Source organism: Morone saxatilis, unplaced genomic scaffold (genome assembly GCF_004916995.1).
Source record: "Morone saxatilis isolate NCDOM2014 unplaced genomic scaffold, NCSU_SB_2.0 Contig11, whole genome shotgun sequence".
NCBI lineage: Eukaryota > Metazoa > Chordata > Actinopteri > Moronidae > Morone > Morone saxatilis.
In genome coordinates, this window is record NW_023339663.1 from 8866944 (window position 1) to 8890818 (window position 23875).

Below are 23875 nucleotides of genomic sequence, written 5' to 3' on the forward strand. Positions count from 1 at the left end.
CTTGGTTCCCAGAGGATGAAGCCTACTGGTTTTGGGGATCCCCTGACATTATCTTAAACGCCACTAGCAGGTCGACATTTTTGGAATTAAGTGAAATATCTACATTTTTTTTGGGTGGATTGCCATGAGCAAATGTTGGCGTGCTAACATGCTCAACTAATACAACAGTATACCTACTAAACATCAGCATGTTAGCACCGTCATTGTGATAATATGAACATGCTTCCATTAGCATTTAGCTCAAAGCACCCCTGTGCCCAAGTATAGCCTCACAGAGCCACTAGCATGGCTCTAGACTCTTTAGTCTTGATGAAGAAGTTGTTAGATGATCCCATTTTAACTGAATTAAATTTATATTGAGAGAACTGCTTTCATAACCGCACAAATGGCTGCAGTCTTTTAAGACCCTTTATCTCATATATCTTGTTTTTTCTTTTTCTTCTTTGTGGGCCTTTTGAGAGTGCAATATAGAGAAATGGAAATGAAGGGAGCCCCTCAGCAACCAGCCAAACTTCTTAATTAGAAAAAAATGAAAAAACGTCATTGTGATTCGGTTTTAGGATCTCTCCAGCTTTATTAAAATAAGGGACCTCTTTTTGTCAAAGGTAGAAACAACTTTGGCACGGACAACAAAGTACAAAAATAGAACAGTTCAAATTCTCACATCCCAGTTCACACATTCGCACGTTGAGATTAAAGGGATAAATTAGTAAAAAGACAAGAGTTCATAATGTGTAAATCACACAGTGCGACCCCTCAGTAACAGAAGAAGGGCTACAGAAAAGAAAAGCACATTTTCATGGACAAACATTTGTTAATAACTACATTGACATTCTTTAACACAGTACTTACTTTCTGACAGTTTCTGCTCTATGATTGATATGATTTTTTTTTCTGAATAGTTAAATGAAAAAACAAATGCCAATTTGCTAATTTGACTGGTGACAAGTCCTGAATAACTTCCATTGAGGTTCACACAAGTACGTGGAGGGAAATGTCCCACGTAAAAGAAAATGATAATGGCAGGAGTCTGCATCTTCCAATCGAGCATGAATTTAGAGACTTGAGTCAACAGTGAAAAGACTGGCTTTAGAAGAGGATCATTTTGATCAGGCAGCAGGTAAGTTTAACATCTTTAGCTAAACGTGTCAGAAAGTGATTAGTTCAGTTCAGTCGCAGACAGCATGGCTTCTACAGGGTGAGACAGTGCAGCGGTGAGGGAGCAAAGCAGATGTCAAATGATCGATCCTTTACTCCCGAGGATTTGGAGGAGCGTGTGCGTCTGCCAGCAGCTCGGGTCGGAGGCACTCAATGGGGCAATGAATTTTCTGGAGGAAGATTTGATGAGGTGAGATCACATGCTTAGGTACAAACATCCCATATTTTCATTAGATTTAAAAAAAAAATGATATTCTGCTGACCTTGAGTAGTGTGTTGTCTCCATATCTAACAGGCTGCAACAGACTGGCATCAACATCAGTACCTGGTCTGCGGCAATTCTCACAACGCCAGCCCTGATAAGACCAAACATGCACAAGTAAGTGTATTAAACATGCTTCATTTCACTTATGATGACACTAAACATCAGACACAAAGCCAAGGGAGGTTGAGGTTTCGTACCTGCTGTCCTCCAAAGCAGGTGCAGGTGCAGATAGCACCAAGGTACTCCTTCTGCCACTGGTTTCCCACCTGATAAGCTTTGCCATCATCATAGCACACTGAATCATCTGTGTGGGCACAGATATATGTTAAAATTCACATGCATCTCCTTGACACACTGTTGAGACAGATATACTGTAGAACATTTCCTTGAGTCTTAAGTGGTCTTACGCGGTTCACACTTGAACTCTCCTTTGCCATTTCCCAAGCAAGTGCAGCTCATCAAGTGACCATTTTCTGCACGGCGGTCCCACTTCTCTCCAATGCGGTAGTTGTTGCCATTGTCATGGCACCACTCTAATGATGGACAAAATAATAGTCAGAGCAAGTGAAATATACTCCAAATAGGCTTAAAAAAACATACTATACCCCAAAAACTTACTGGATGAATCACATCTGAAGTGGCCACTGCCCAGGCCCAGGCACCTGCACCACAGCTTGAAGCCTGTCTCAGACATCCGCTCCCATTCACCACCAACATCATGGTAGGTTGCAGTAAAGGCATCATAACAAGAGTCCTTAGTGGAGGGGTCTCCCTCTGGGACTGAAAGAAGGGGAAGGAAAAAGATTTGTGTAAACCACTATTTACTAATTGAATCTAATCTGAATGAATTTATTTTGGGCCATGATGGTTTTTATTTAGTTACTTGATGATGATATGTCTCATCACTATTGTATGATCCAAGATGATGAACTAAAATGTAAAAGGTTTCATTGCACAGCTGCAGCTAATAAATAACAAAGTTTAGGGTAAGCTAAAGAGCAGACACTCACAACAGTCAGTACTATTTTTGCTACTTTCTAAATGCAACTGGAATTATTTACTAAATAAAAAAAGTTCTATTACAGAAGACAAAGTCTGAGAAGATGAGTGGTGAATATGACTGTTGATGAACTAATGGAATTAATGTTTTATAATGTATATTATACTATTGTAGTTATATACTATAGTCAATGTTACATGTAAAAGTGGAGGACGTTCAGTAGGTTATATTAACCAGGGAACAGGAAGGTTCACATGTGCCCCTGATACCATTCTTCTTGACACAAGTGCCCCAAGTTAAGTAGCAGGAGTTGCTTTACACTGAATTTTGAATAAATTTAGCCTAGTTTGGACACAGTAGTTGCTGTAGGATGCTTACTTGTGTTTCCAGCAGTGATGACCTGCTCCAGAATCTTGTGTTTGAGCGCCCCCAACAGAGCCTCTACGATCACATTATAGTTCGCTCCGGGGGTGAGTCCTATCAGAGTAGCTGTGGTGGCGGTGCCTGGCAGGCGGACCTGGACAGGCAGAGAGAGAAAAGGTTTGTGCTCATGGAATAAGAGATTTCATCATTATATGACATTCAGACAGCATGATGGACTAGGCTGAAAGCATCGGCCCTAATCTCTTACCTGGAACATCTTCTCATTTAATTGTGTGAGAGGCTGGCAGGACACCAGGTAGGCATTGCTCTGGCTGTAAGGCTTCCAGGAGATGGAGGTTTTAGTTTGGGCCTCCTGTGGCAGTCCCGTCTCGTTACCAAACGTGGAGCCGGCGGGCACATTCAGCTTCAGGATGGGCAGTCTGCGGCCCTCTGCATCAGGAAGGGGTAAAAACACCAGGGGCTCACGAACTTGCCCATAGGGAGACAGTGGGCTACCACTGCTCCCATCATATCTGTTGTCTCCATTGTTGTTGAACTCTGTGTACTCCACATGCTGGCTCTGACCACTATTCCCATCCTGGCCACCGTTGCCCACTACCTGGACTGTGTTGTCCAAGTCAGTTTCAGGCACATCCAGCCTGTCACCTCCTGGGCGGGGGGGACGGGGCAGGGGAAGCAAGGAGTCTGGGTCTGGGCGGGAGAGATGGGGTTAGGGAAGCAAGCAGGTTAGACGAGGCAGCAGGTAAAGCACAGCTGTAGTAACATATCTCAGCCAACAGGGGGCAATGTATAAGCAGCATCGCTTGGGTACTGCTTCACGGCAAAGTGTGTCTTAATGCAGTATTACGAACACACAAGGTATTTTGAATGGCATTTCTGAAGGCATTCAAAATAAAAAGTGGTATTACTGTTTTAGGAGCCTAATGCTGATTTACTGCACAGTTTATCTCAAGGCCTCTGAGCTATAACAGCAGGTCTGGTTTCAGCTGAGCAGATTAAAGCTGCCATTCAAACCTCAACATTGTATAGGACGTTTACCCACAGCTCATTGGAATTTCAACACTTTAATACATGATCACTTTTATTATCACATCTGTCACTGTATAGTGCAGATGTCTCAAAATACTCACTAGTCCTGATTTTTCCGACCAGAGGTGTGCTCCTCTGTGTGTTCTGGATGGCAATGATCTTGATGATGTACTCTGTGGCTGGTCTCAGGCCTGAGGAGAGGAATAATTATCACACAGTTGGCATAGGTTGCAACTGACTCATGATTACATGTAAGAGATTGATATATTGGTGGAGCCTGTGGATCTAAAACTTTATTTTTTTTTTAAACAAAATGGAAATTAAAAATAAAAAGCACTAGATAGAGCGCATACCAGATATGGTGGCATAAGTTTGGCCGGCATGGGGTCGTGGGATGAGCTCTCGTGGTCGTCCTTCTGACTCCTCGTAGGTGATGTAATATCCTGTGATGTGTGTGGCAGGTGGCTGCCAGGTGAAGGAGATGGAGGTGGGAGTTAAAGATGTGAACTGGAGGTTGGTAGGAGCCTGGACCACTGGTTGAGCTATGGAGAAAAAAAGGTTAGACCATCTGATAGTCACAAAAGGCTATATACATTTGTTTTTACATATGCATATCACATTCATAAAGAAAACAGAGAGATCAGACAGAAATGTGCGAGGTACCTGTTTCAATAATGAGAGTAAAGGGGGCGCTCTTTGTGCGGCCATTCAGAGTATACAGGCTAACAGTGTACGTGGTGCCTGGCTGCAGACCTTAGAAAAACAACAAAAAAACACTGTGAAGCAAGACTGAAACACCAAAATCACACTTCCAAAAAATCTGTAAAGAGATACCACTGTTCCAGTGTAAAGATCTGTTTAGCAGGAGGGTGTGATGTACCTGTAAAAGTGTAGGTGTTCAGATCTCCTGGGATGGTCTTGCTGATAGTGGGTTGCGAGCCGCTTCTGGGCGTGGCTTCAATGAGATAACCAGTGATGGTTTCGATTTTGGAGCGCCAGCTCAGCGTGAAAGATGTATCCTTTACATCAGAGATACGCACACGCCGAGGAGGACTTACATCTACAGCGAAGAGAAGAGAAAACAGAATAAAATAGAGCAGTGGATAATAATTAGTGACAACTGGAAATGTGTCCATTTATGGCGCTGCCAGTTACCTTCCAGCGTGGTCGTCTCTCCCTCCAGCGGTCTGCTGGTGACTGAGTCCTTCAGAGCATAGACATGTATCTGGTATGTGGTTGCCACCTACAATACACAGACATACAGTTGATATTCACTCACTTACTGACTATGAATCTATGTAAATACTGAGACAAGACCTCTGTTTACCATGAGCCCTGGTACGACGACACGTGTGGTGTCGGGAGCAACATTCATCTCTTTGGTGGGGCCGTTGATGTTCTTGGGGTTGACGACCACACGGTAACCTGTCAGGCGTGCACTGGGGGCTTGCCATGAGACGGCGAAGGAGGAGGGACTGACATCTGAGATCACCAGGCTGGTCGGAGCAGGGATCACTGAGACAGCAAAACCCCATTTAGAATTGCTGTCGGGGAATTAAGTCATGAATGTGTTGATGTTTTTTATGTATTTCTACCTGTGGCCTGGGTTCCCACCAACGGCGGGCTGGGTGTGCGGTCATGGAGGGCGATGACTTTAACAGTGTACTCTGTCCCAGGGCGAAGGTTTCTCAGCACCACACTGTTCTGGTTACCTCTGGGTGCTGGACGATGCTCTCTCTCCCCCTCCTCTGAGCTGGAGTACAGCACACGGTATGATGTCACAGTACCGTCTGGACTGTCCCAAGTGATGCGCATGGAGGTGGCGTCGATGTCAGAGAAGGTCAGGTCCTTGGGACGGTCCATAGCTACAGGAGAGGACAGAGACGGGAGGTCTTCATTTCAGCTCTGACCAGTTGTTTTTAATGAATGAAGGTACAATTCTAAGGCTATAATTAGATCTTAAAGCCTTTCTTAGATAATTTTTTACTGAATTGAGTCAAACTAACCAGTGATAGCATTCTCCACCACAGGGGAAGAGGGTTGTCCATCATTGCCCAGAGCATAGACACTCACAACATACTCAACAGTGGGCATTAGACCTGTGAAAGTCATCTCTCTCTGATCTGTAACACGGGAGCAGAGAGGGAGCCAATGAGTAAAGGATATTGTTTGGAAAAATATAAAATTATATATCAAATTACCATGACAGCCTGTTTCTGAATAGCTGTTTTTTTGTCTTACCAGGGGCCACCACCTCAGAGTAGGAGGGTCCCAGGCCATTCTTGGGGACACTGGTGATTCTATAGCCTCGAACTGATCCCTGAGCAGGAGACCAGCGTACTGTGATAGCATTGTCACTCACATCAGTCAATTTCATATCAGTGGGGGGCTCAGTATCTAAAGGAGAGATGGACGCAGTATGAGTATTAGATTAACCCTTCAACAATTTGATTACAAAATCTAATACTTTTAAATGCTGCTTTACCAGTCCTGTGTGTAATGTAGACTGGGGTGTTGGAGGCAGGGCTGTCCCCTCTTCCAGAAACAGCATAGACTGTGATGGTGTAGTCAGTACCAGGCTTCAAACCAGTGATAGTGGCAGTGGTCTGAGAGCCTGGGATTATGAACTCTTGAGGAGTCTCGCCACCTAGAGAGTGAAGAAGTGTTAAACATCAGAATATGACTCAGGTTTAAAGGAAACTATTAATTAAATTACATGTACGGACTTGCTCCTCCATAGGTGATCCTGTAGTTCTTCACTGTGACGGAGGGGGCATCCCAGCGAATGGTGATACTGGTGGGGGTGGATGATGTTACCTCCAGGTCAGTGGGAGCATCAGAGACTGGAGAGGAAAGGAATGAAAAAAAATAGAAAATAATTGATCAAGATTCAGCTGAGGAATGTCACTAAAGAGGAAAAGGAGAGGTGACAGTAGAAACCAATGTAGAGACTCACTGGTGGCCTGTGTGCCAGTCAGAGGCTGACTCTCCTGATTGTTGCTGACAGCATACACATATATCTGATACTCTGTCTCTGGTGTCAGTCCAGTCAAAGTGAAGTAGTTCCTGGTTGGGGGCAGCCTCTCATCCTTGGCCCGACCGCCGCTCGTCTGCTGATAGCGGATGCGGTAGCCGGTGATGGCAGAAGTTGGAGCCAGCCAGTGAACGGTGAAGGAGTTGGTTCCAATTTCAGAGAAGTCCAAGCCAGTGGGGGAATCCAAAGCTGTGTGAAAAGGTATTGGAGGTTGAGAAAAATGTTACATTAAAATGTATTGGGGTGCCCTGGTAGCTCACCGGGTATACATTTAGCTACTAAATATATATATATATATATATATTTCTAATTTCACAGTATCAGTTTTTATAAGTATCTGTCATACTCACTTGTCCTCTGAGTTCCTGTGGCTGGTTGACTGGTTCGTTCACCGTACACACAGAAAACACTGATGCGGTACTCAGTGTTGGGAAGCAGGTCTAAAAGAAAAAATTACATTGACAATGACATGGAAAAAAAGTAAGAAAAAACAATTTTGGACATTAAAGCCAGCATTCTGTCAGACACGTTTAAACAAAGATGATCCTTATGTTGTCTTACTCTGCAGAAGGAAGGTGTTCGTGGCTCCACCAACATTAACCTCTTTGATGTCATCATCGGTGGCTACAGGGTGGTACTGGATGACAAACCGAGAGATGTCGCTCGCTTTGACAACATGGGGGACTGCCCATGTCACTCTAATGTGGTCAGGACCCACCCCTCCAAACTGCAGGTTGGTGGGAGCTGGTAGGGCTGGCAGAAAAAGGGGTTAAAAGTTATAGCTAACACAGGAAAAAGAGGTTAACTAAATAAAATTAGAAAGAAAATATCACTGATGTGATAAATGTCTGAAATTTACTGTAGCTTTTGAGTTCATCATGTGTATTAATAAAAGGGCTATTTATGTGCCTTCATCAATTCTCTCAGATCAAAACCTGATGGAGTGAAAGAGTTAAATCACCAGCTTGTGTTTGCTTTGTGTATGTGGTCGGTTCGCTTTCGCCCTCTTCTGTAAGAGTGAAGATACTGATGTCATAGTCCACGCCCGGCTCCAAACCATGAATCGTGTAATAACCAGCAGATGCTTCCACCATATCTTGAAAAATTGGCAAGCTCTCGCCTGACGCTACTACCGTTATCCGGTAAGCAGTAATGGTAGTATAGTTCAGAGGGATCCAGCGCAGGCCAATGGCGGTGTCACTAATGTCGACAAAGTCAATGTGACTTGGTTTGGGGATGTCTGCAAGGGTTAGGTCAGTTGCAAAGCGCAAGCAAAATTAGACAGACAGAAAGACTGAAAACCCATAATAATTACATTGGTTATATCAAAAACATTCAGATCATTCCCAATACAGCAGTCGGAAATTCAGAGTGCAACCGTAGCCATGCTGGATAGAGATAATTACAAATGTATCAAGTCAATACACATTCAGAATTTATTTTATAATTAACTTTATAATTAAATCACAGATTAAGACTACTGTTGTGGGCATGCTCCAACACAAAAAAATAAATAAAAAAATCACCATCCCAATTAATTACCATGATCTCCATGCATGACAGGTTAGCCAAGGACCATGTTAGTAGGATATGATAATTAAAGGTGCATTAAAGAATGTATTTTTTTTAAGACTCTAGTTGGATATTAGCAGTAGGCACTTGCTTTCAGCAAACAAGCTGTGATGAACCTACCGCATGCTATCTGCCCAGTACGATATGGCTGATAGACAAAGTTAACAACTACCTTGGTGAAGTTGAACATCTATAAACTGGGATATTTTTCACAAAAACAACTTCCAATGGGATGATAATGTTGCTCTGTGTCTACTAGTAGGCATTGTTCTACTAACCCATTGGACAACATTATAAGATAATGTCAGAGCTGTGAGGTTAAAGTTATTCTGCCACAACTCTATTCATGCAAGTTTAAGAAAAAAAATGTTTTTAGAGGCATTCTGTCTTTTCTTTTGAAACTATGCCAATTTCAAAACTAATGTATTTGTATGTAAAAGGTTTCAGCATGAAGAGGAATACATTGTAGGGGTGGGAATAATGATAACATTGCTGTAATGACAGGAGGTGAAATATTGGAGGATCTTTCTATCCTCTCTCCCACATACAGACACACTGGACACAGTTGCGTGTTTGATGCCTATTAACACGTGTGGATGCTTACCTGGTGTAACAATAGTAGACACGGGCACACTTTCCAAATTACCCTTGGTAGTAAAGACACTGACGTTGTACTCTGCCCCAGGATTCAGGCTCTCTAGCATGCATGAGGTTTGATCAGCTCGGACAAACTCTTCCAGGGAGTTTCCTCTCTGGCCGTTGGTCGGCGTGCTTGTCACTCTGTAGCCTGTGATACCTGCCAAGCGTGGGGGCACATGACAAATATGGAGGAGATAGAACATAATGTCAAGAGGTTTTTGCAATTTATGAGTTACTTTGAGAAATGAAAAGGAAATACCGGGAAGAGACGTTTGTCCAAGTAAAAAAAAACATTTGCAGGCCAAGGTCTAGACTTGGAGTGATCCAATGGGCTGGCAGTGCGTGGGGAGCACAGTCAATATTTACCTGGTGTTTTGGAGGCTACCCAGTGGACAGTGAGATCTCCTGTGTCCGGACTGGACTCCACTCTAAGGTCAGTGGGAGGAGACAGGGCTGCAAGAAGAAGAAAGCAGATCATGACACAAGCATTAGAAACCTGATTTGATGCAGCGCTAACGTCTTACACAAACTCTCGCCAGATAGTTAGAGCAGTAATATGTGGACCCACAGCAGCATGAAATCCAGATGGTGATCAGTTATACAACTTTTTGGGTGTCTGTTTTTCAGTTAAAGTGATATAGATACGCACAAGTGACAACGTTGCGGGTGATGGGGTTTCCACGATTGCGTCCATTGAAGATGGGCTGAACGCTGTAGGTGTACTGAGTTCCAGGAATCAGACCGGGAATATAAATACGACCAGTGTCAGAGGTCTGTTCTTTGGGAGACTCGCCTTCCTCGCTGGGGAGCACAGACAGCTGGGAAGAAGGATGCAGACATACAGAGATCAGAAACCTAAAAAAAACACTTAAAATATACCACAGCAAAGACATTAAATACACTTTTTGGCCATCTAGGGACAGCGCAACATGCTGTAAACACAACACTGACATATTATCACCTTATAATACTGAAATGGCACTTTAGCAAACAGTTGCCTATTTACATATCTAGCAGACACAGAGAGACAGCATTCATTTAGAGTCAAAGTGCAATATTCACTCTCTTTGGTGGTGATTTGACCCACTCATAGTAAAAAATATTAATCAGAGCAGCTTTTTGTTAATTTTGTTTAATGATGAGGGATGCATGTGTCTACCTTGTAGCTGAACCTGCGGAGAGGTATCCAGGTGACAATGATAGAGGTATCAGTGACCTCAGTGCTAAAAGGAGGAGCATTTCCCATCTGGGGAGCTGGGAGGAGGACAAAATGGGGGAAAATAACATTAAATTCATTGCAACAATTTACTCTGCTTTCTGCTGATGTTTCTCTTTGTCGTAATACTGACTGGTGGTAAAATGTGTAGTGACAGCCTTGCTGAGCTCATTGTCCAGCTCAGAGTGGAAGGTGGCAGTGTACTGGGTGTCTGGACGCAAATTCCTCAAGGGGAACTGGCTGACACTGCCCGGGATCCTCTTCTCAATGGGGTTGGAGCCCTCGATGCTCAGGTAGAGACGGTAGCCACTGACGATGGCACGGGGAGCCTCCCAGATGACCAATGCACTGTCGGAGCCGATGTCAGTGAAACGGACATTGGAGGGCGAATCAGGTTCTGGAAGGTAAGAAATTATAACTCTCATGTTTTATATTTTGTTCTAATTCCTCTGTCTATTTTGGGTTTGTTTGTCCATGGTGATACTTACTGGTAGACTTTTCTCCCACAAGGGGCTTGCTCTCCACTCCATCATTGATGGCATAGATATAGAAGCGGTACAGTGTTCCCGGCTGCAAGTGGGTGATATCAGCATATGCGTTGGGTGAGATGGGCAGCGGCAGGGGCCTTGTCTCAGTGCCATCAGGACCAACAGGGGAGAAGGTCACTTTGTAACCAGTAACCTCACTGGGTGGACCGGTCCAGGTGATGGTGATCTTTACATCTGAAACCTCATAGAACTGCAGGTCTGTGGGTGCCGGGACCTCCTCTGTGGAAAGGAAACAGCAGATTGATTGACACAGGGCATTACAGAATCAGACTTACAATTACCCATTGGCATTTTGGCCACTAGTAACACCATGGAGTAGTGTTTTTATGAGTGGCTCCCATTTTGTTTGAAGAAACAACATGCACTTAACATGTTTGTTAGGCCTCAAGGATACACACAATGTGTTTTGGGGGAAAATACTGAAAAAAAACACAACTTTATTTACAAAAAACTCCACAGGGCACAAAACAAAATCTGTACGATAAAAGGCATTAACTATTTCCAGGCTGAGATATTTACAAATCTTAATAATAATGCTAATAATGGCTCAGATATGGCAGAAAATGTTAGACCAGACATGGGTAAAAACAAATTCAGAGCCATTTTCTACAGCCTCTGTTCTGTTTCTTGAGCATAATGAAACAGTTTTCCAGTGTCAGGCACAAGGAGCAAAGAGTCAGAAATGGAAATCCAATATAAGATATACTGAGGATTTATGAAGTGTGTGTGCCTTTGTGTGGGTGTGGGCTGTGCATGCATGCTTGCCTTTATCAGTGTTTTAACTCCATCTGAAGTTAAGCTTGTTTCTGAGCTCACCATGAATTAAAGAGAGTTCATTCAGGGGCCACCGTAGAATAAGATAAAGATAAGAAGACTAGGAAAAACTATTGCGATGGTATAGCTAGAGCTGTAAAAGCCTATTTTGACAAAGCAATGTTTTGACAAGCTCAGTCTTTCCCAAATACTGCCAAGTCCTTCCTAAAGCTCCCCGGCCCTATAAGGAATCTTTAGCTGCAAGTATAAACTTAATCTTCCCAGCTTTCACTGATAGCTAAAAGACAAAGAATGATCTCAAGAGATTCCTTTATCATCTAAAAAACAGAATAATACACTGAATGTTTTCATTCGGCCTATTACGAGGCACTAAATTACATAATCTATGAAGCATTTTTTAACTAAAAAATCTGTTTAAAAATGTGCACCTGGTTGTGGAGATCCGGCAGTGTTGACCTGTACAAAAACAGGCTCACTCTCCTGGTTCTCTTCCACAGCATAGATGCTGATGTTGTAAAGAAGACCGGGGCGAAGGTCAACCAGGTTCACTGAGGTCTCAGATTCAGGCAGGGTCAGCTCAGTGCTGCTGCCTTCCACTGATGGTGTGTAAACCACACGGTAGCCTGGTAGGCACAAACATACCGTTAGACACAGCCAGAATACTCTCTACGTATATCAAACTACTAATTTGAATCAAATAAACGCTCATACAGATGCAAGTTAGTTACCAGTAATAGGAGCCTGAGGTCTGGACCAGCTGATTCGAATGGAGGTCTCTCCCACCTTATCTACTGCATGCTGAGCAGGGGTGTCAGGAGCTGGGGTAAAGGAAAAGAATGGGACTCATTCAGGTTGTATTATGTGCAAAAATCTACAACATTTGCATAATCCTGAATTTATTGTCATGACAAAGAGGAAGAGAGGGATTCTCCCACCTGTAGTCTGGGAGGTAGTCAGAATAAGGTTTGGCTCTCCCTGAGTTGGAAGCTCATAGACGTTGACATTGTATCTGCGTCCTGGCAGGAGGTCACCGATAGTGACAGAGGTGGATGTGCGTGGAACATCTGGAGAAGCAGACAAAGTTTGTTAATACTGTAATAATGTATATTGTGATTTTGCGGTACCTTTTATACCATGGTAGCTATGTCTTATATTTCTTGGTGACTGAGACCATTTTGGGCAATGCTGTAATCAGTAAGAAGGGCTGCCTAATGGCAATACTAGATAGGATAAGATAAGATTTTTGTGCCTTGACTCACCAGGCATTTAATTGGCTGGATTAGCCAAGAAACAAATTCACTTTTTCAGTTATTTTCCAGAAAATGTACAATATGACAATATTGATCAATACCACGATAGAGAATTTTATCCATATTGCCTACTCCTAATATAATTGCATCACAGCATGTATTACAACAAGTCTGTTGTTCACATTTAACCTGAGATACGTCAGTCAGAACCTTAACAGTAAAAGTACCCAATAAATTAATCCATTCAAATATTTGCATGCAACATTATGGAGGCATTAAGTTTCGGTAATGGTCATAGGATCTCACCCAGGACATTTGGCTGGGCTCCCTCCTCACTGAGCTCATACTCCACTCTGAAGCCGGAGATGGTAGAGGAGGCTGATGTCCAGGATACAACAAAGCTGTTTGAGGTGATTTCTGTCACCGACTCAGAAGTGTCCATCACTGGAGCAGGCACGGTCGTCTCTCCCTCCGATGTCTCCACTTGAAAGGTAAAGAGATATAACGTTCCTGTGATTTTTTCTTCGGATCTGTGGCATTGAGAAAATGTTACTGCTCAAGTTTACTCACAAGAACCATGGGTAGTGGTGAAATCAAAGCGTGTGACCTCGCGGCGTCCATAGCGCAGGATACTGATCAGCTGACCCTCGTAGGTGATGCCTGGACGCAGCCCACTGATGGTGTAGGAGTTGAGGTGGCCAGGGACAGTGACCTCTTTCCAGGGCGCACGGGTATTTTTCTAACAGGACAGGTAAAAAGATAAAAACTTAATGGGTTTTAAGTCGAGTTTTAATTGCATATGCATAAATTGAAGAGCTGATAATCTTCATTTGCTGATGAAGATCATGTGATATAATCGAAAGTCTTTTTCCCAGCTGCTCAGATCTGAACCTCAGTTTTTAACCATGGACAGGAATACCTTAAGTGCTCAGGAAAAATGGAAATTGTTGTGAAATTATGTTACAGAACTAGGAAAACTCTATCTGCTGATGATGACCACGTTATATAATCGAAAGCTCCAGTTACCCTGTGGTGAGATAGTTTTTTTCCACCAGAATGAATCTGATTTCTAAAGTCTTGATGGTAAGCAATCAAACTTTTTGACAGCACAGACACATTAAAATATGTGAAAAAATTAGAGATTTATTGTAATCATTCCTTAATTGAGAAACTTAAGACTTTATGCAGTAGCTTGTATAATTTGGACTGGACACTGGCTCAGACCCATTTACTGCTACATCCTGATTTAGGAGTGTTTAGACTGGCTTCACACTTCATTGGAAAACTACAAGTTTTCACAGCAGGAGGGCCAGCTGAGGGCTTTTAGTGACTTTGCAGTCCAAAATATACAAACCCCTTTAGAGGAAATAGTTTCGACTTCAATTAGGCTTCATAAACATTTCAACCAGCTTGTCAGTCTTTGAGGTCTTCAAAGAGGAAAAAAAATCACAGGGACGGGAATATTTTCATTGGATTCTGCTAAAAAGTGTGTGTTTGTGTATGCAGACTGTAAAGGGGGGATCATGTACCCTCTAATCACCTTGTTTGTCTGTGCATGAACTTCAGTCAACGTTACCAAAAGCACTTGACCTCATTCAGACTGTTTTCTCACTAATCAGCAAATTTAAAACACCCGTTTGAGGAAAAAAATGAGGGCTCACATGACAATTTCTAACTTGCATTTAAAACCAAAAGAGGGACTCACAACTCTCCATTTGAGGATATACTGGGTGATGTGAACAGATGAAGGGGGGTTCCACTGAATGGGGTGGGAGTCTGGCTGTTTCCCTGCCTCTGTGATGATCACCTGGACAGGTCTGTGGCCGTCTGAGGAGTAAGAGAGAAGATTTAGGAGAAGAGATCAGGAGAGACACGAACAAAGATGCTATTAGCAATGAGAAAAAGGCTTGCACGTTGTCAAAGACATATAATATAGAGTGTGGGTGAAAGTTGGCTACTTTTTGGTGAGGCTCTGTCAGACAGATTCAACATTTTTGGGACAAAACCAAACCACCAGACGGTGCCAAACCAGCTCAAACCCCCGCTGACATCTTACAGTGTGACATAACACTTAAGTACTATATTCATCACAGTTTATCTAGCCTCTGTACCCCCCAAACACACACACACATATAGCTTCAAACTCCTTGCTCTGTACACTCACAAACACACTTTCCTCTTCCACTGTTCATGGCAAGATAAATGTTGCAATTGTACCTTTTTTTGGTCTCAGGACAAACAATGTGCTGCAGTACAAAGTACCACATTAAGCAACTTTTACTCAACCAGAGGGAGAGGCAGGAAGTGTGTTTAAGGGATAACCCCCCCCCCATCCATTCCCTTTCCCCTCAGCAGGTCAGTACAACAACATCAAGTGGGGGAGGAATAACCTCTTCAACTACAAAGACCAAGAGGAAGACGGGGGTGATGTGATTGGCCGACACTTCTCCATTTGCCATGCCAGTCTTCAAAGTCGAGAAAAACTCAACCCCCCCTTTCCCTCCTCTAACCTGGCGAGTGAACTTTCCGTTTCAGTGACGTGTGATGGGAGGTTAGGGGTAGGTGAGAGGAAGGAGGTCAATAACATAGAGAAGTTGAATAAGTACAGTAAACAAATTAAGCACTCACAGTTGACTGACTCAGGTGGAAAAGTTGCAAGAAAGGACTGAGGGGCATTGAAGTAATTAACAAAAAAACCTTCAATATGCTTCCTAATTAAATAATAATTCTTGTTTGCCATGATAACTGCTTTTCATAATTGTTTTAACTGTTTGCAAAATGAGGCAGATCACCTCAGACATTTGATTATCTTGTAGTCTGCAGAAGTTTGGGATTTAAATCTCTCAGTCCCCCAGTTGACACTCAGACCAGCCTGGATTTATCACAATTATATCAAACATTTGACGTTGAGGTTAAAATCTCAACACAGCTAAGCTATATTTGTTTCAATTTTAAGCAAATTTGCACCATTAAAAGTCATGCCAACTTAGATATTCACAGGTCCTGTTTGCACTCTAACACAAATGTACAGACAGCTATCACTAGATTATTTTAATTCTGATAATTCGGAAGAAAACTTGCAGGAAGAGCTGAACAGGGACTGCCTTTTTTGTATGATTTTTAAGCGGATTTACGAACATTTATCTGTAATGGACACCAGAGATATAGAAGTGAAAAGTGTAAGTCATGCTAAATCTAAGTGCATCATGTCTGCATGTTTGGATTATGATTGCATCAGTAAGCCACTAATTTAAGTCTTGTGGTTCACTTTTGTTGTTATGTGATATATATTAACACTTAAACCACCAACCATCAGTCCACTTATGGCCCATGTGTGCATCTATATCATCCGTATTTAAATACCATGTGGACTTTTTCTACCTTGGTAGGTCTGCTGAGGTTCACATCTCATCTCTCCAATTCCGTTGCCATAGCAATAACAGCGGTAGTGAATGTTATGGATGACTTTGTCCCATGTCTCTCCAATCTGGTGGAACGCCCTGGTCTGTGGCTCCTGACACTGATCTATTGCAGAAAACAGAATAAAACGAAAGAGTTGATCGGACGGGACAGAGAAGGGTGGGGTTGTGATTCTCAGCTGAAATATTAACATAGCATTTTAATTCCCAGACAGCTGAGCTAATGAGCCATGACCGCACCAATAGCGTCACACTTCCAGCGTCCACGTCCCTGTCCAAAGCAGGTGCAGTTCATCATGTAACCCTCATCGTGGCGCTTGGGGAATTCTTGGTTTACTTCATAGGACAAGCCATCAACAATGCACTGATCTGGATATGTAAAAAAAAAAATAAAAATAAAAAAGTCAATATATAGGAGTAAAGTCAATATAAAACTTTTATGCTCTGTTGTCAGGTTATACTACATCACTACTGTAATGGCTTCGATTTTAAAGACTTTAAAGAGTTTTTGCTCTCTGACCTCGCAGCTGTGAGTGAGCAACGCAGCTCCACTCCCCACGGCCGTTGCCCAGACATGTGCACTCCATCATGTGACCCAGGACATCATGGCGTTTGTCCCACTTGTCTCCTACACGGTGCATCGCTCCATCGCTGGTGGTACACAGCTCCTCATGGGCTACATAAAGAAAAAGAGGAAAAAAGAAGTTAAAAACAATGAGTTTGCCCTGTGTGCTTGTAGTGTTTGAGCATTTGCAGTTAATCCCGTGTCACAAATATGTATGTAATCAAATTCTGTTATGTAACAACCCTGACAGTCATCACTCTCCCATGACCATAAACCCTCTCTTCTTAAACGTCAGTTGTTGTGTCTGCAAGTAACCCATGCACCCAAACAATCATTAATATCACTCACCAGCCATGGGACAGAATCCATAGCGCTGCTCTGTGTCGTAGTCGTGGGTGGTACCGCACCACCTCATGCCATCACGACGCCCATCAGAGGTGCAGTCAGTGTAGTTACGGCCACTGTAGAGGAAGGGGAAGTGGCACAGGGCGCCATTGGAGTTTCCACCTCGTGTTGCCACAATAGCTGGAATAAAGAGTGAAACATAACAGTTACCGAATATCGCTGATTTGGTTACCTATCTAACTATACTACCATGTCCTGTACTCTTTAGAGTTTGGGGACTGTGATTTCTTGCGAATATTTGCACCAATATTCTGTATCTTGAATTATACCAATGATACATTAGGACTTAAGTGTAAAAATAATTAACATGAAATCACAAATGAACAAGTAAATTAAGTTCCATTGCAATTTTTACATACTTTTTAAGGGTAAGATATTGAGAGAGAATCCTAAGTAAACTGGTGGTAGATGACATTGACTGGTAAAGCTAAATAAAGGGCCAACACCAATAAAATGGCTGAGCCTAGGTTTACATCCCTGTTCCCGAGTCTCACCATTCTTCTCAGTACAGAAAGAGTACTGCTGATCTTTCTCATAGTCTGAGGTTGTAGAGCACCAGAGCTGCCCATCTGTGCGTCCGTCTGAGGTGCAGGAGTAGTAGGTCTTTCCCATGAAGACGAACGGGAGTGCACACGGTTGACCGTTAGAGTTGCCACCATATGCCTGGTTCCTGGCCTCTGCACAGACAGGAGAGGGAAAAGTGAGAAAATGGTAATGGTAGTGAAGACGACACAATGTGCATCTAACAAATATGATTATCTGAGTGTAGTGACATGAATTTAGGAGCTCTAAAATGTATTTCACATCAAGGAAACCCAGTTAGAAACATAACTTTTAGCTTTTGTTTTGAAAAACACACAAAATCAGAGTAAAAATCATAATAATTCCTGTTTTCCCTACTGACACCCCTGATGTTCTTCTCTCCCTCCTGTACTCACCCCACTCCTGACAGCTGACTCCATTTCCCAGACAGGTACATAGCATCTGCTTGTTGCCCTGGCTTCTGAACCACTCCTGTCCGTCGTAATAGGAGGCTCCAGAATCTGTGCTGCACGTCCCCTCCGTGGGGGAAGTGCGGGCGGGGGTCACCACGACAGCACCTGTGGCTATATACCACCAAACAGAATGAAAGAATGATGAATATCAGGGCTGTGACTGTGAGAAGTTTGGAAAAAAAGTTTTTGCCATTTCTAGCTAAACTGAACATGACCAACAGTTAAGATTTTGAGTCTCACCTCTGCCTGCGTTGTGTCTTTCACACTTCCACTCTCCACGGCCATTTCCTAAGCACTGACACTGCAGGGCTTGTCCACTTGTGTCCGTCTTTGTCCATGTGTCTCCGATACGGTAGGACCTCCTGGTGTCCTGGTCGTTGCAGCGGTCTGGTTGGAGAACAACAGTGGTCAATTAGCTGGCACTCAAGCATAAAAAAGTGTGTGTTCATGTGTGCGTGTTTATATTCTTCTTACTCCTTGAGGTGCATGTGATGCGTCCATTTCCCTCTCCCAGACAGGTACAGTCGAGCATCATCCAGCCTTGGTACGGTTTCTCCCAGGTCTCCCCCACGACGTAAGATGATGCAGCACTGTTGTCGTAGCAACGCTCAGCTGTACAGAAAACACAGGAGATCTTTCATTTATTGCATGCGCAGATTGTAACAAGATACTGTAAGATCTGACTTGAAATCATAATCCCCTAATCAGTCAGTCTGAATCACCACAGACATTTCCAGTAGAAAACCAGCTGATAGTAAAAATCAATAGCTGTAGCATAAAATGGGCAAAGAGGAGAGGCGTGCTCTCTCGCACACTTACCTTATTTGTCTGGACTGTTAAATATTTACAATGGTATCAAACACAGTCATGCTTCTGAGAAATTACCCCGTCTGTAAGTTTGTGTGTGTGTATGTGTGTGTGTGTGTGTGTGTGGTGGCAGCTGATATATTTCAGAAACATTTTGACATTTGTCTGAGTTCATATGGAAACCGTTGACAGCCTGGTTTCCCTGCAGGTTTAAATTTATGAGGTGAAAGTACTCACCCACAGGTTTGCAGGTCCACTCTCCTTTGCCATTTCCGAGGCACACACACTCCAGCATGTAGTCAGCAGTGTCATGAGGCCTCTGCCAAGTGTCCCCAATTTTATAAGATCTTCCACCCTCATGGCAACGATCTGTGATTGACAAAATGTAGGAGTTCCATTAAAAATATGTCCTTAATTATTCATTATAACACATATTTATCATTCAAATTTTATATTAAATTAATTAAACATTTAATTAAAAACATCCTGTGTTTTCCAATGGATAAACAGAAGCAGAGAACATACACAAACATCATGACAAATCAAGACAAACCACTTCAATTTGAATTTAACTCAGTTAATATGTCCATGCCTAGTGTTGAACTACAGGTAGTTTAGTATTCTGGTTACTCACTTGCAATAGTACAGCTGATCTTTCCCCGACCAGAACCAATGCATGTGCAGTCCCATATCATCCCGTCCTTAGGTCTCTCGTAGGTTTCACCGACCCGGTATGTCCGGTCTTTGTACTTATCATAACAGGACTCCTCATCTGAGGGACAAACAGAGGAAACACTGAAAGGTTAAGACGCTGTTATTGTGAACCTATTGTGGATATTTCTCTCGTTGCGTAAAGACGCACATATGAACAAGAGCATATTTCAATCGGTTCCCAAGTTGTTGTTTTTTAAAGTAAATCAGGGGTTTTTTTTAATCATGGTGTGATATTTATTGTAGTTGTTGGTATTGACACAAACGTTCTGAAACAAGAGATAATGGAGTGAGGCAACTCCTGTATCCCAAACCAAAGTCAGTTTTCACTCCAGATGTGAAAAGTGAAAAGAAATGGTCTGCTAAGACATTTCTCTGTTAAACCGGTTGGTCTCTCACTGACCTTCAGGCTTAGTGTTACATTTGATGCCTGCTGCTCCATTGCAGGTGCACACCAGTGTCCTACCAAGGTAGGGTTTCTCCCACTGCTCGTTTGGTCTGAATGATCGACCGTTTTCCTCACAGCCGACTATAGAAATAACATAATAAGAATTCTGTTACAGAAAGATTAATTATTTACATTTGCTGTAGAATGGTCGTTTTTGTTTGATTTGGCTGTAGGATGGCCATTTTGGTTTGATTTGGCTCATCCCAAAAGAAACATGACAATAAATTAATGCAAAATAAAATAATTTATGAAAAAGTTACTGTAAACTCGATGCACTTTGGCCCAACACGCACTAGAAATCACTTTACAATGCAGGGAAAAAAACATATTTAATTTTTTACACATTAAAGATAACTAAACTCAAGAAAACTTTAAAAATGTGAGTCCTTGTATACCAACCTGGAGTAACAGCGGCTGGGTCCTGGAGCTCGGGATACACCTGATACTGGCCAGTTTGTCTTTTGCTCTTCTTTGGCAAGCCGTGGACTGCGCTGCTTACGCACAGCGCAACCAGTAACCCTGTCAGTGGGCTACGAGTCATTTTGTGGAAAAAAAAAGATTTCAAGGTAAAGTAGAAAATGATTTGTTAACAAAGCAAGTTTTAAAAAAGAAGCGAGTGCAGAATAAAAGTTTAGTTTGGAGAGATCTAATTTCTGTCCCTTTGTGTCCGCTCCACGCTGCCACCTCGCAGCTGGTGCACCAGACTGAGGAGAGGGGAGCGCACTGGTTTTATACCCGGGCACACCGCTGCAGCCCATTGAAGGGGAGGGCTTTGACTGGAGCTTGGATGACCCGCCCAAGTTTGCAACACTGAGGTTCGACACTTCACTTTCAATGAACAGAAAGAAGCCAAAAGACAAGACCAAACATCTGGTTATACAGATGAATGCGCATCTGAAGTCTGTTCATTGCAGAGATCCGTTAAGGTGAGATGACACCAGGATCCTGCTGTGATGGAGAAATGACATGCACCATATTAATAAATCACAAACTACAGCTGACTAGAAACTCAAATGAAGTAGCAGACTGACTATAGATCTTAGTCCATAAGAAATAGTGATGTGTTATCAGGGCTAAATCAGGGCTTTTCTGGGAATCTGTAAGATTAATGTTCAAGTTAATTAACCCTGCAATGTGAAAATGTCCAAAGCAAGCAACAATTAAATGTTCTTTATGACTTTTAAAATTACTATAAAAACACCTATAACATGTATATAATTTGTTAAAGCACTTTCAGTTTCCCAAATATTGCTACAACAATTATCATAATATAATAATATATCTATAACTTTAAAGTTTTTTTAAATCATGTGTAGGCCAATGTGATATACTAGCAAATACAGTAAGTGTACTTTGCTGCTTCCTGGGCAAAAACTTCCAGGGGCTGAGCACAGCAGCTTGTTGATGAATGAGGAGTAGTGTAACTCCAGACTGTCTGTCCTGCTGCTGTCCAGACAGGAGTTCACCATAATGTATTTCTGTCCATGTTGAGAGATCAAACACAATCATCATCATTTTTGTTAAGTCTGTTGAGTCATTGCTCGAAAGCATTTTTCCATCATTTCCTCATTTGTTAAAGATTAGTTTAATTTTTTTAGATAACACATTGACTAGAAATGTCTACTTTAAGGTGTCACAAAAATGTGTCAATTAAATCTGTGCCTTATCAGTATTACTTAACAGTCTTACCGCAATCATATTCACCTCCCACCTCATATACATACTCACACTCCCCCTCTTTCCCCTCCACCTGCTCTACATCCATCTCTGTGTATTTGCTTTCTTCATTTGTCATCTGTCTGGTTTAGCCAAATGTTTATAAATTACAGAGAAAAAAGATTCTCTCACATCCATAATTTATATTTGGTCTGCATGACATTTCCAGGCAAAAACATGATCTTCTATTTTAATGTTGGATAGTACAATGTCCCATTTGAAACCTGGTTGTACTTCTGCTCATAAACTGACTAAAATAAGCTACTTATAAGTATGAGGTATCAAGGAAATATATTTCTGTTTTTGAAGACAATTAACTGTATTCTGAAGAATTTAACATAATAAATGTGTTTTGTAATTAAATGCATCACATCACAGTCTGGAACCTAATTAACTACTCGAATTACCAATATTCCTCTAATGCTCTGCAAATTTAGCAATGCATTTGACGCTGATCACACATCACATATAAATTTACACTTGAGTGAGTTGTTTACATTCAACAGGCTATTTTTATGGCTGCGTGTTTGCATTCAATGGATAATTCCAGATGCATAGTACAACAATATAATATGTATTTGTATATTGCACACTTTACCCTGCCATTAAGCCCAATATACTGTAGTTTGTATTGTGTTTAAAACTTGGCATGTTGTAGCATAAAACAAAATCTGTGGTTTAACTGTCTTCACATGGTTGATGGTTGGTTGGTCATAGCTAAGTACCCATCAAGTGTCTGTGGGATTCATTTATGGGAAGTTAATTTCTCTGCCAAGAAATAAAATGTTTTCAAAAACAATGTGCAAAAGGATAAAAAAATAATAAAACTGACCACAGCACGCTGCATTGGTCTTGTCATGGTGCAGGAGCTGCTGGTTCCACTAAACTTACTCATGGTTCTGGTCTGGAGAACAGCTACCGTGTGTGAGACTGCGATGTATGAATTCCTGTCAAAGGGCTTATGGAACGAGTTGTAACTGACAGCTAAAGAATAAAACAGATGGTTTTGGGAAGACAGAGGAAGAAAACAGCAAAAACACTGTCCTTGTTTTTAAAGTGAGTGCAACTGAGTCACAAATCTCTCCCGTGTGGAAAAAGCCTCCACATACTTTCCACTTGTGAAACAGCTCCAAACTTTGGAAGATCAAAACACACAGTTTCAAGCTGCAGAATCTTAAGTGTTACTTTCAAAAGTCTAATTTTCATATTTACTGATGTCATGCAACACATTTATCCTGAAATGTGCACTTATGCAGTATAGGCAGGAACTGGTGCTATGTATAAATATTTGTGAACAAAAGAGACATTCAGTTCCTGCTAGAATGGTTTTCATGGCTTAATTTCCTGGGCTGTTAGGTTTCACTATCAGATTTATGAGCTGTCTCCATCGAAGCCTCTGGAAGACTGCCTGGGTTATGTCAAAGTGAATAACTTCATCTCTTCTCTCTCTGTCTTCCATACATAACATACATAGATCAACAAAACGTATCCCCTCTCTGCTTGTTTTCACAGTGATTTCTTGTTTACCTTCATTGTGAGTGATTTGTATTTGGGAGCTTAGTGGGGTGAAAACCTGATCCGATCATCCTTGAGAACTGGAACTGGTACAACTGCAGAGTATACCATGTAGTGTTTCAGATTTTGTTTTCCTACTTTTCTGTTGGTCGGGGTCACAAGTTAGACAATCAATTGTAATTAACATGGCATCTGTATTTATTGTTTCCAAGTTCCATTACTACGGAAGCGTATTGCATTCACTTAAAAATTTATGTTTTGGTTTGTTTTTCGGAGTAATTATTTGTGTTTTTCGGAGTAATTTAGAGAGCATTTGAAATGATAGACACATTCATTCCTTTATTGAGAGCTCGATTTAACGGAAACAAACATGACCGGCTTGTTTAGTTCAATCAAGTTTTACTTTGATCTGGGTTTAAGACACT

General features: G+C 42.0%; 1 protein-coding gene across 2 annotated transcripts; it reads right to left on the reverse strand.

Annotated features, from left to right (window-relative positions):
- Positions 1–549: 549 nt before the first annotated feature.
- Positions 550–20937, reverse strand: fn1b (fibronectin 1b). Of its 2 annotated transcripts, XM_035682297.1 has the most exons (46): positions 20619–20937; positions 20175–20300; positions 19695–19832; positions 19298–19429; positions 18728–18865; positions 18494–18640; positions 18197–18364; positions 17753–17935; positions 17202–17378; positions 16809–16964; positions 16529–16657; positions 16251–16394; positions 14575–14696; positions 13440–13608; positions 13176–13352; positions 12555–12683; positions 12348–12437; positions 12048–12242; positions 10786–11064; positions 10431–10694; positions 10241–10335; positions 9731–9899; positions 9448–9534; positions 9047–9238; positions 7832–8110; positions 7432–7623; positions 7221–7310; positions 6793–7059; positions 6563–6679; positions 6322–6483; positions 6078–6233; positions 5843–5959; positions 5432–5701; positions 5164–5351; positions 4992–5079; positions 4717–4896; positions 4500–4589; positions 4190–4378; positions 3938–4027; positions 3055–3497; positions 2802–2940; positions 2042–2203; positions 1831–1956; positions 1621–1727; positions 1422–1514; positions 550–1328 (listed from the first exon to the last, which is right to left on the reverse strand). In XM_035682297.1, the coding sequence occupies exons 1-46, from the start codon at positions 20758–20760 to the stop codon at positions 1251–1253; spliced, it is 7371 nt and encodes a 2456-aa protein (XP_035538190.1). In that variant the 5' UTR covers positions 20761–20937; the 3' UTR covers positions 550–1250. The 2 variants fall into 2 exon arrangements, with proteins under 2 accessions (XP_035538190.1, XP_035538191.1); XM_035682298.1 differs by lacking the exon at positions 7832–8110.
- Positions 20938–23875: the final 2938 nt, after the last annotated feature.

Bases quoted from the DNA above. Each gene is read 5' to 3' on its own strand.
- fn1b (XM_035682297.1), bottom strand. From the start codon at position 20,760: ATGACTCGTAGCCCACTGACAGGGTTACTGGTTGCGCTGTGCGTAAGC. The intron at 10,336-10,430 runs GTCAGTATTACG...TCCTCCTCCCAG, and splicing joins CACTACACATTTTACCACCA to CTCCCCAGATGGGAAATGCT. The intron at 9,239-9,447 runs GTAAATATTGAC...CACGCTTGGCAG, and splicing joins GGTAGCCTCCAAAACACCAG to GTATCACAGGCTACAGAGTG.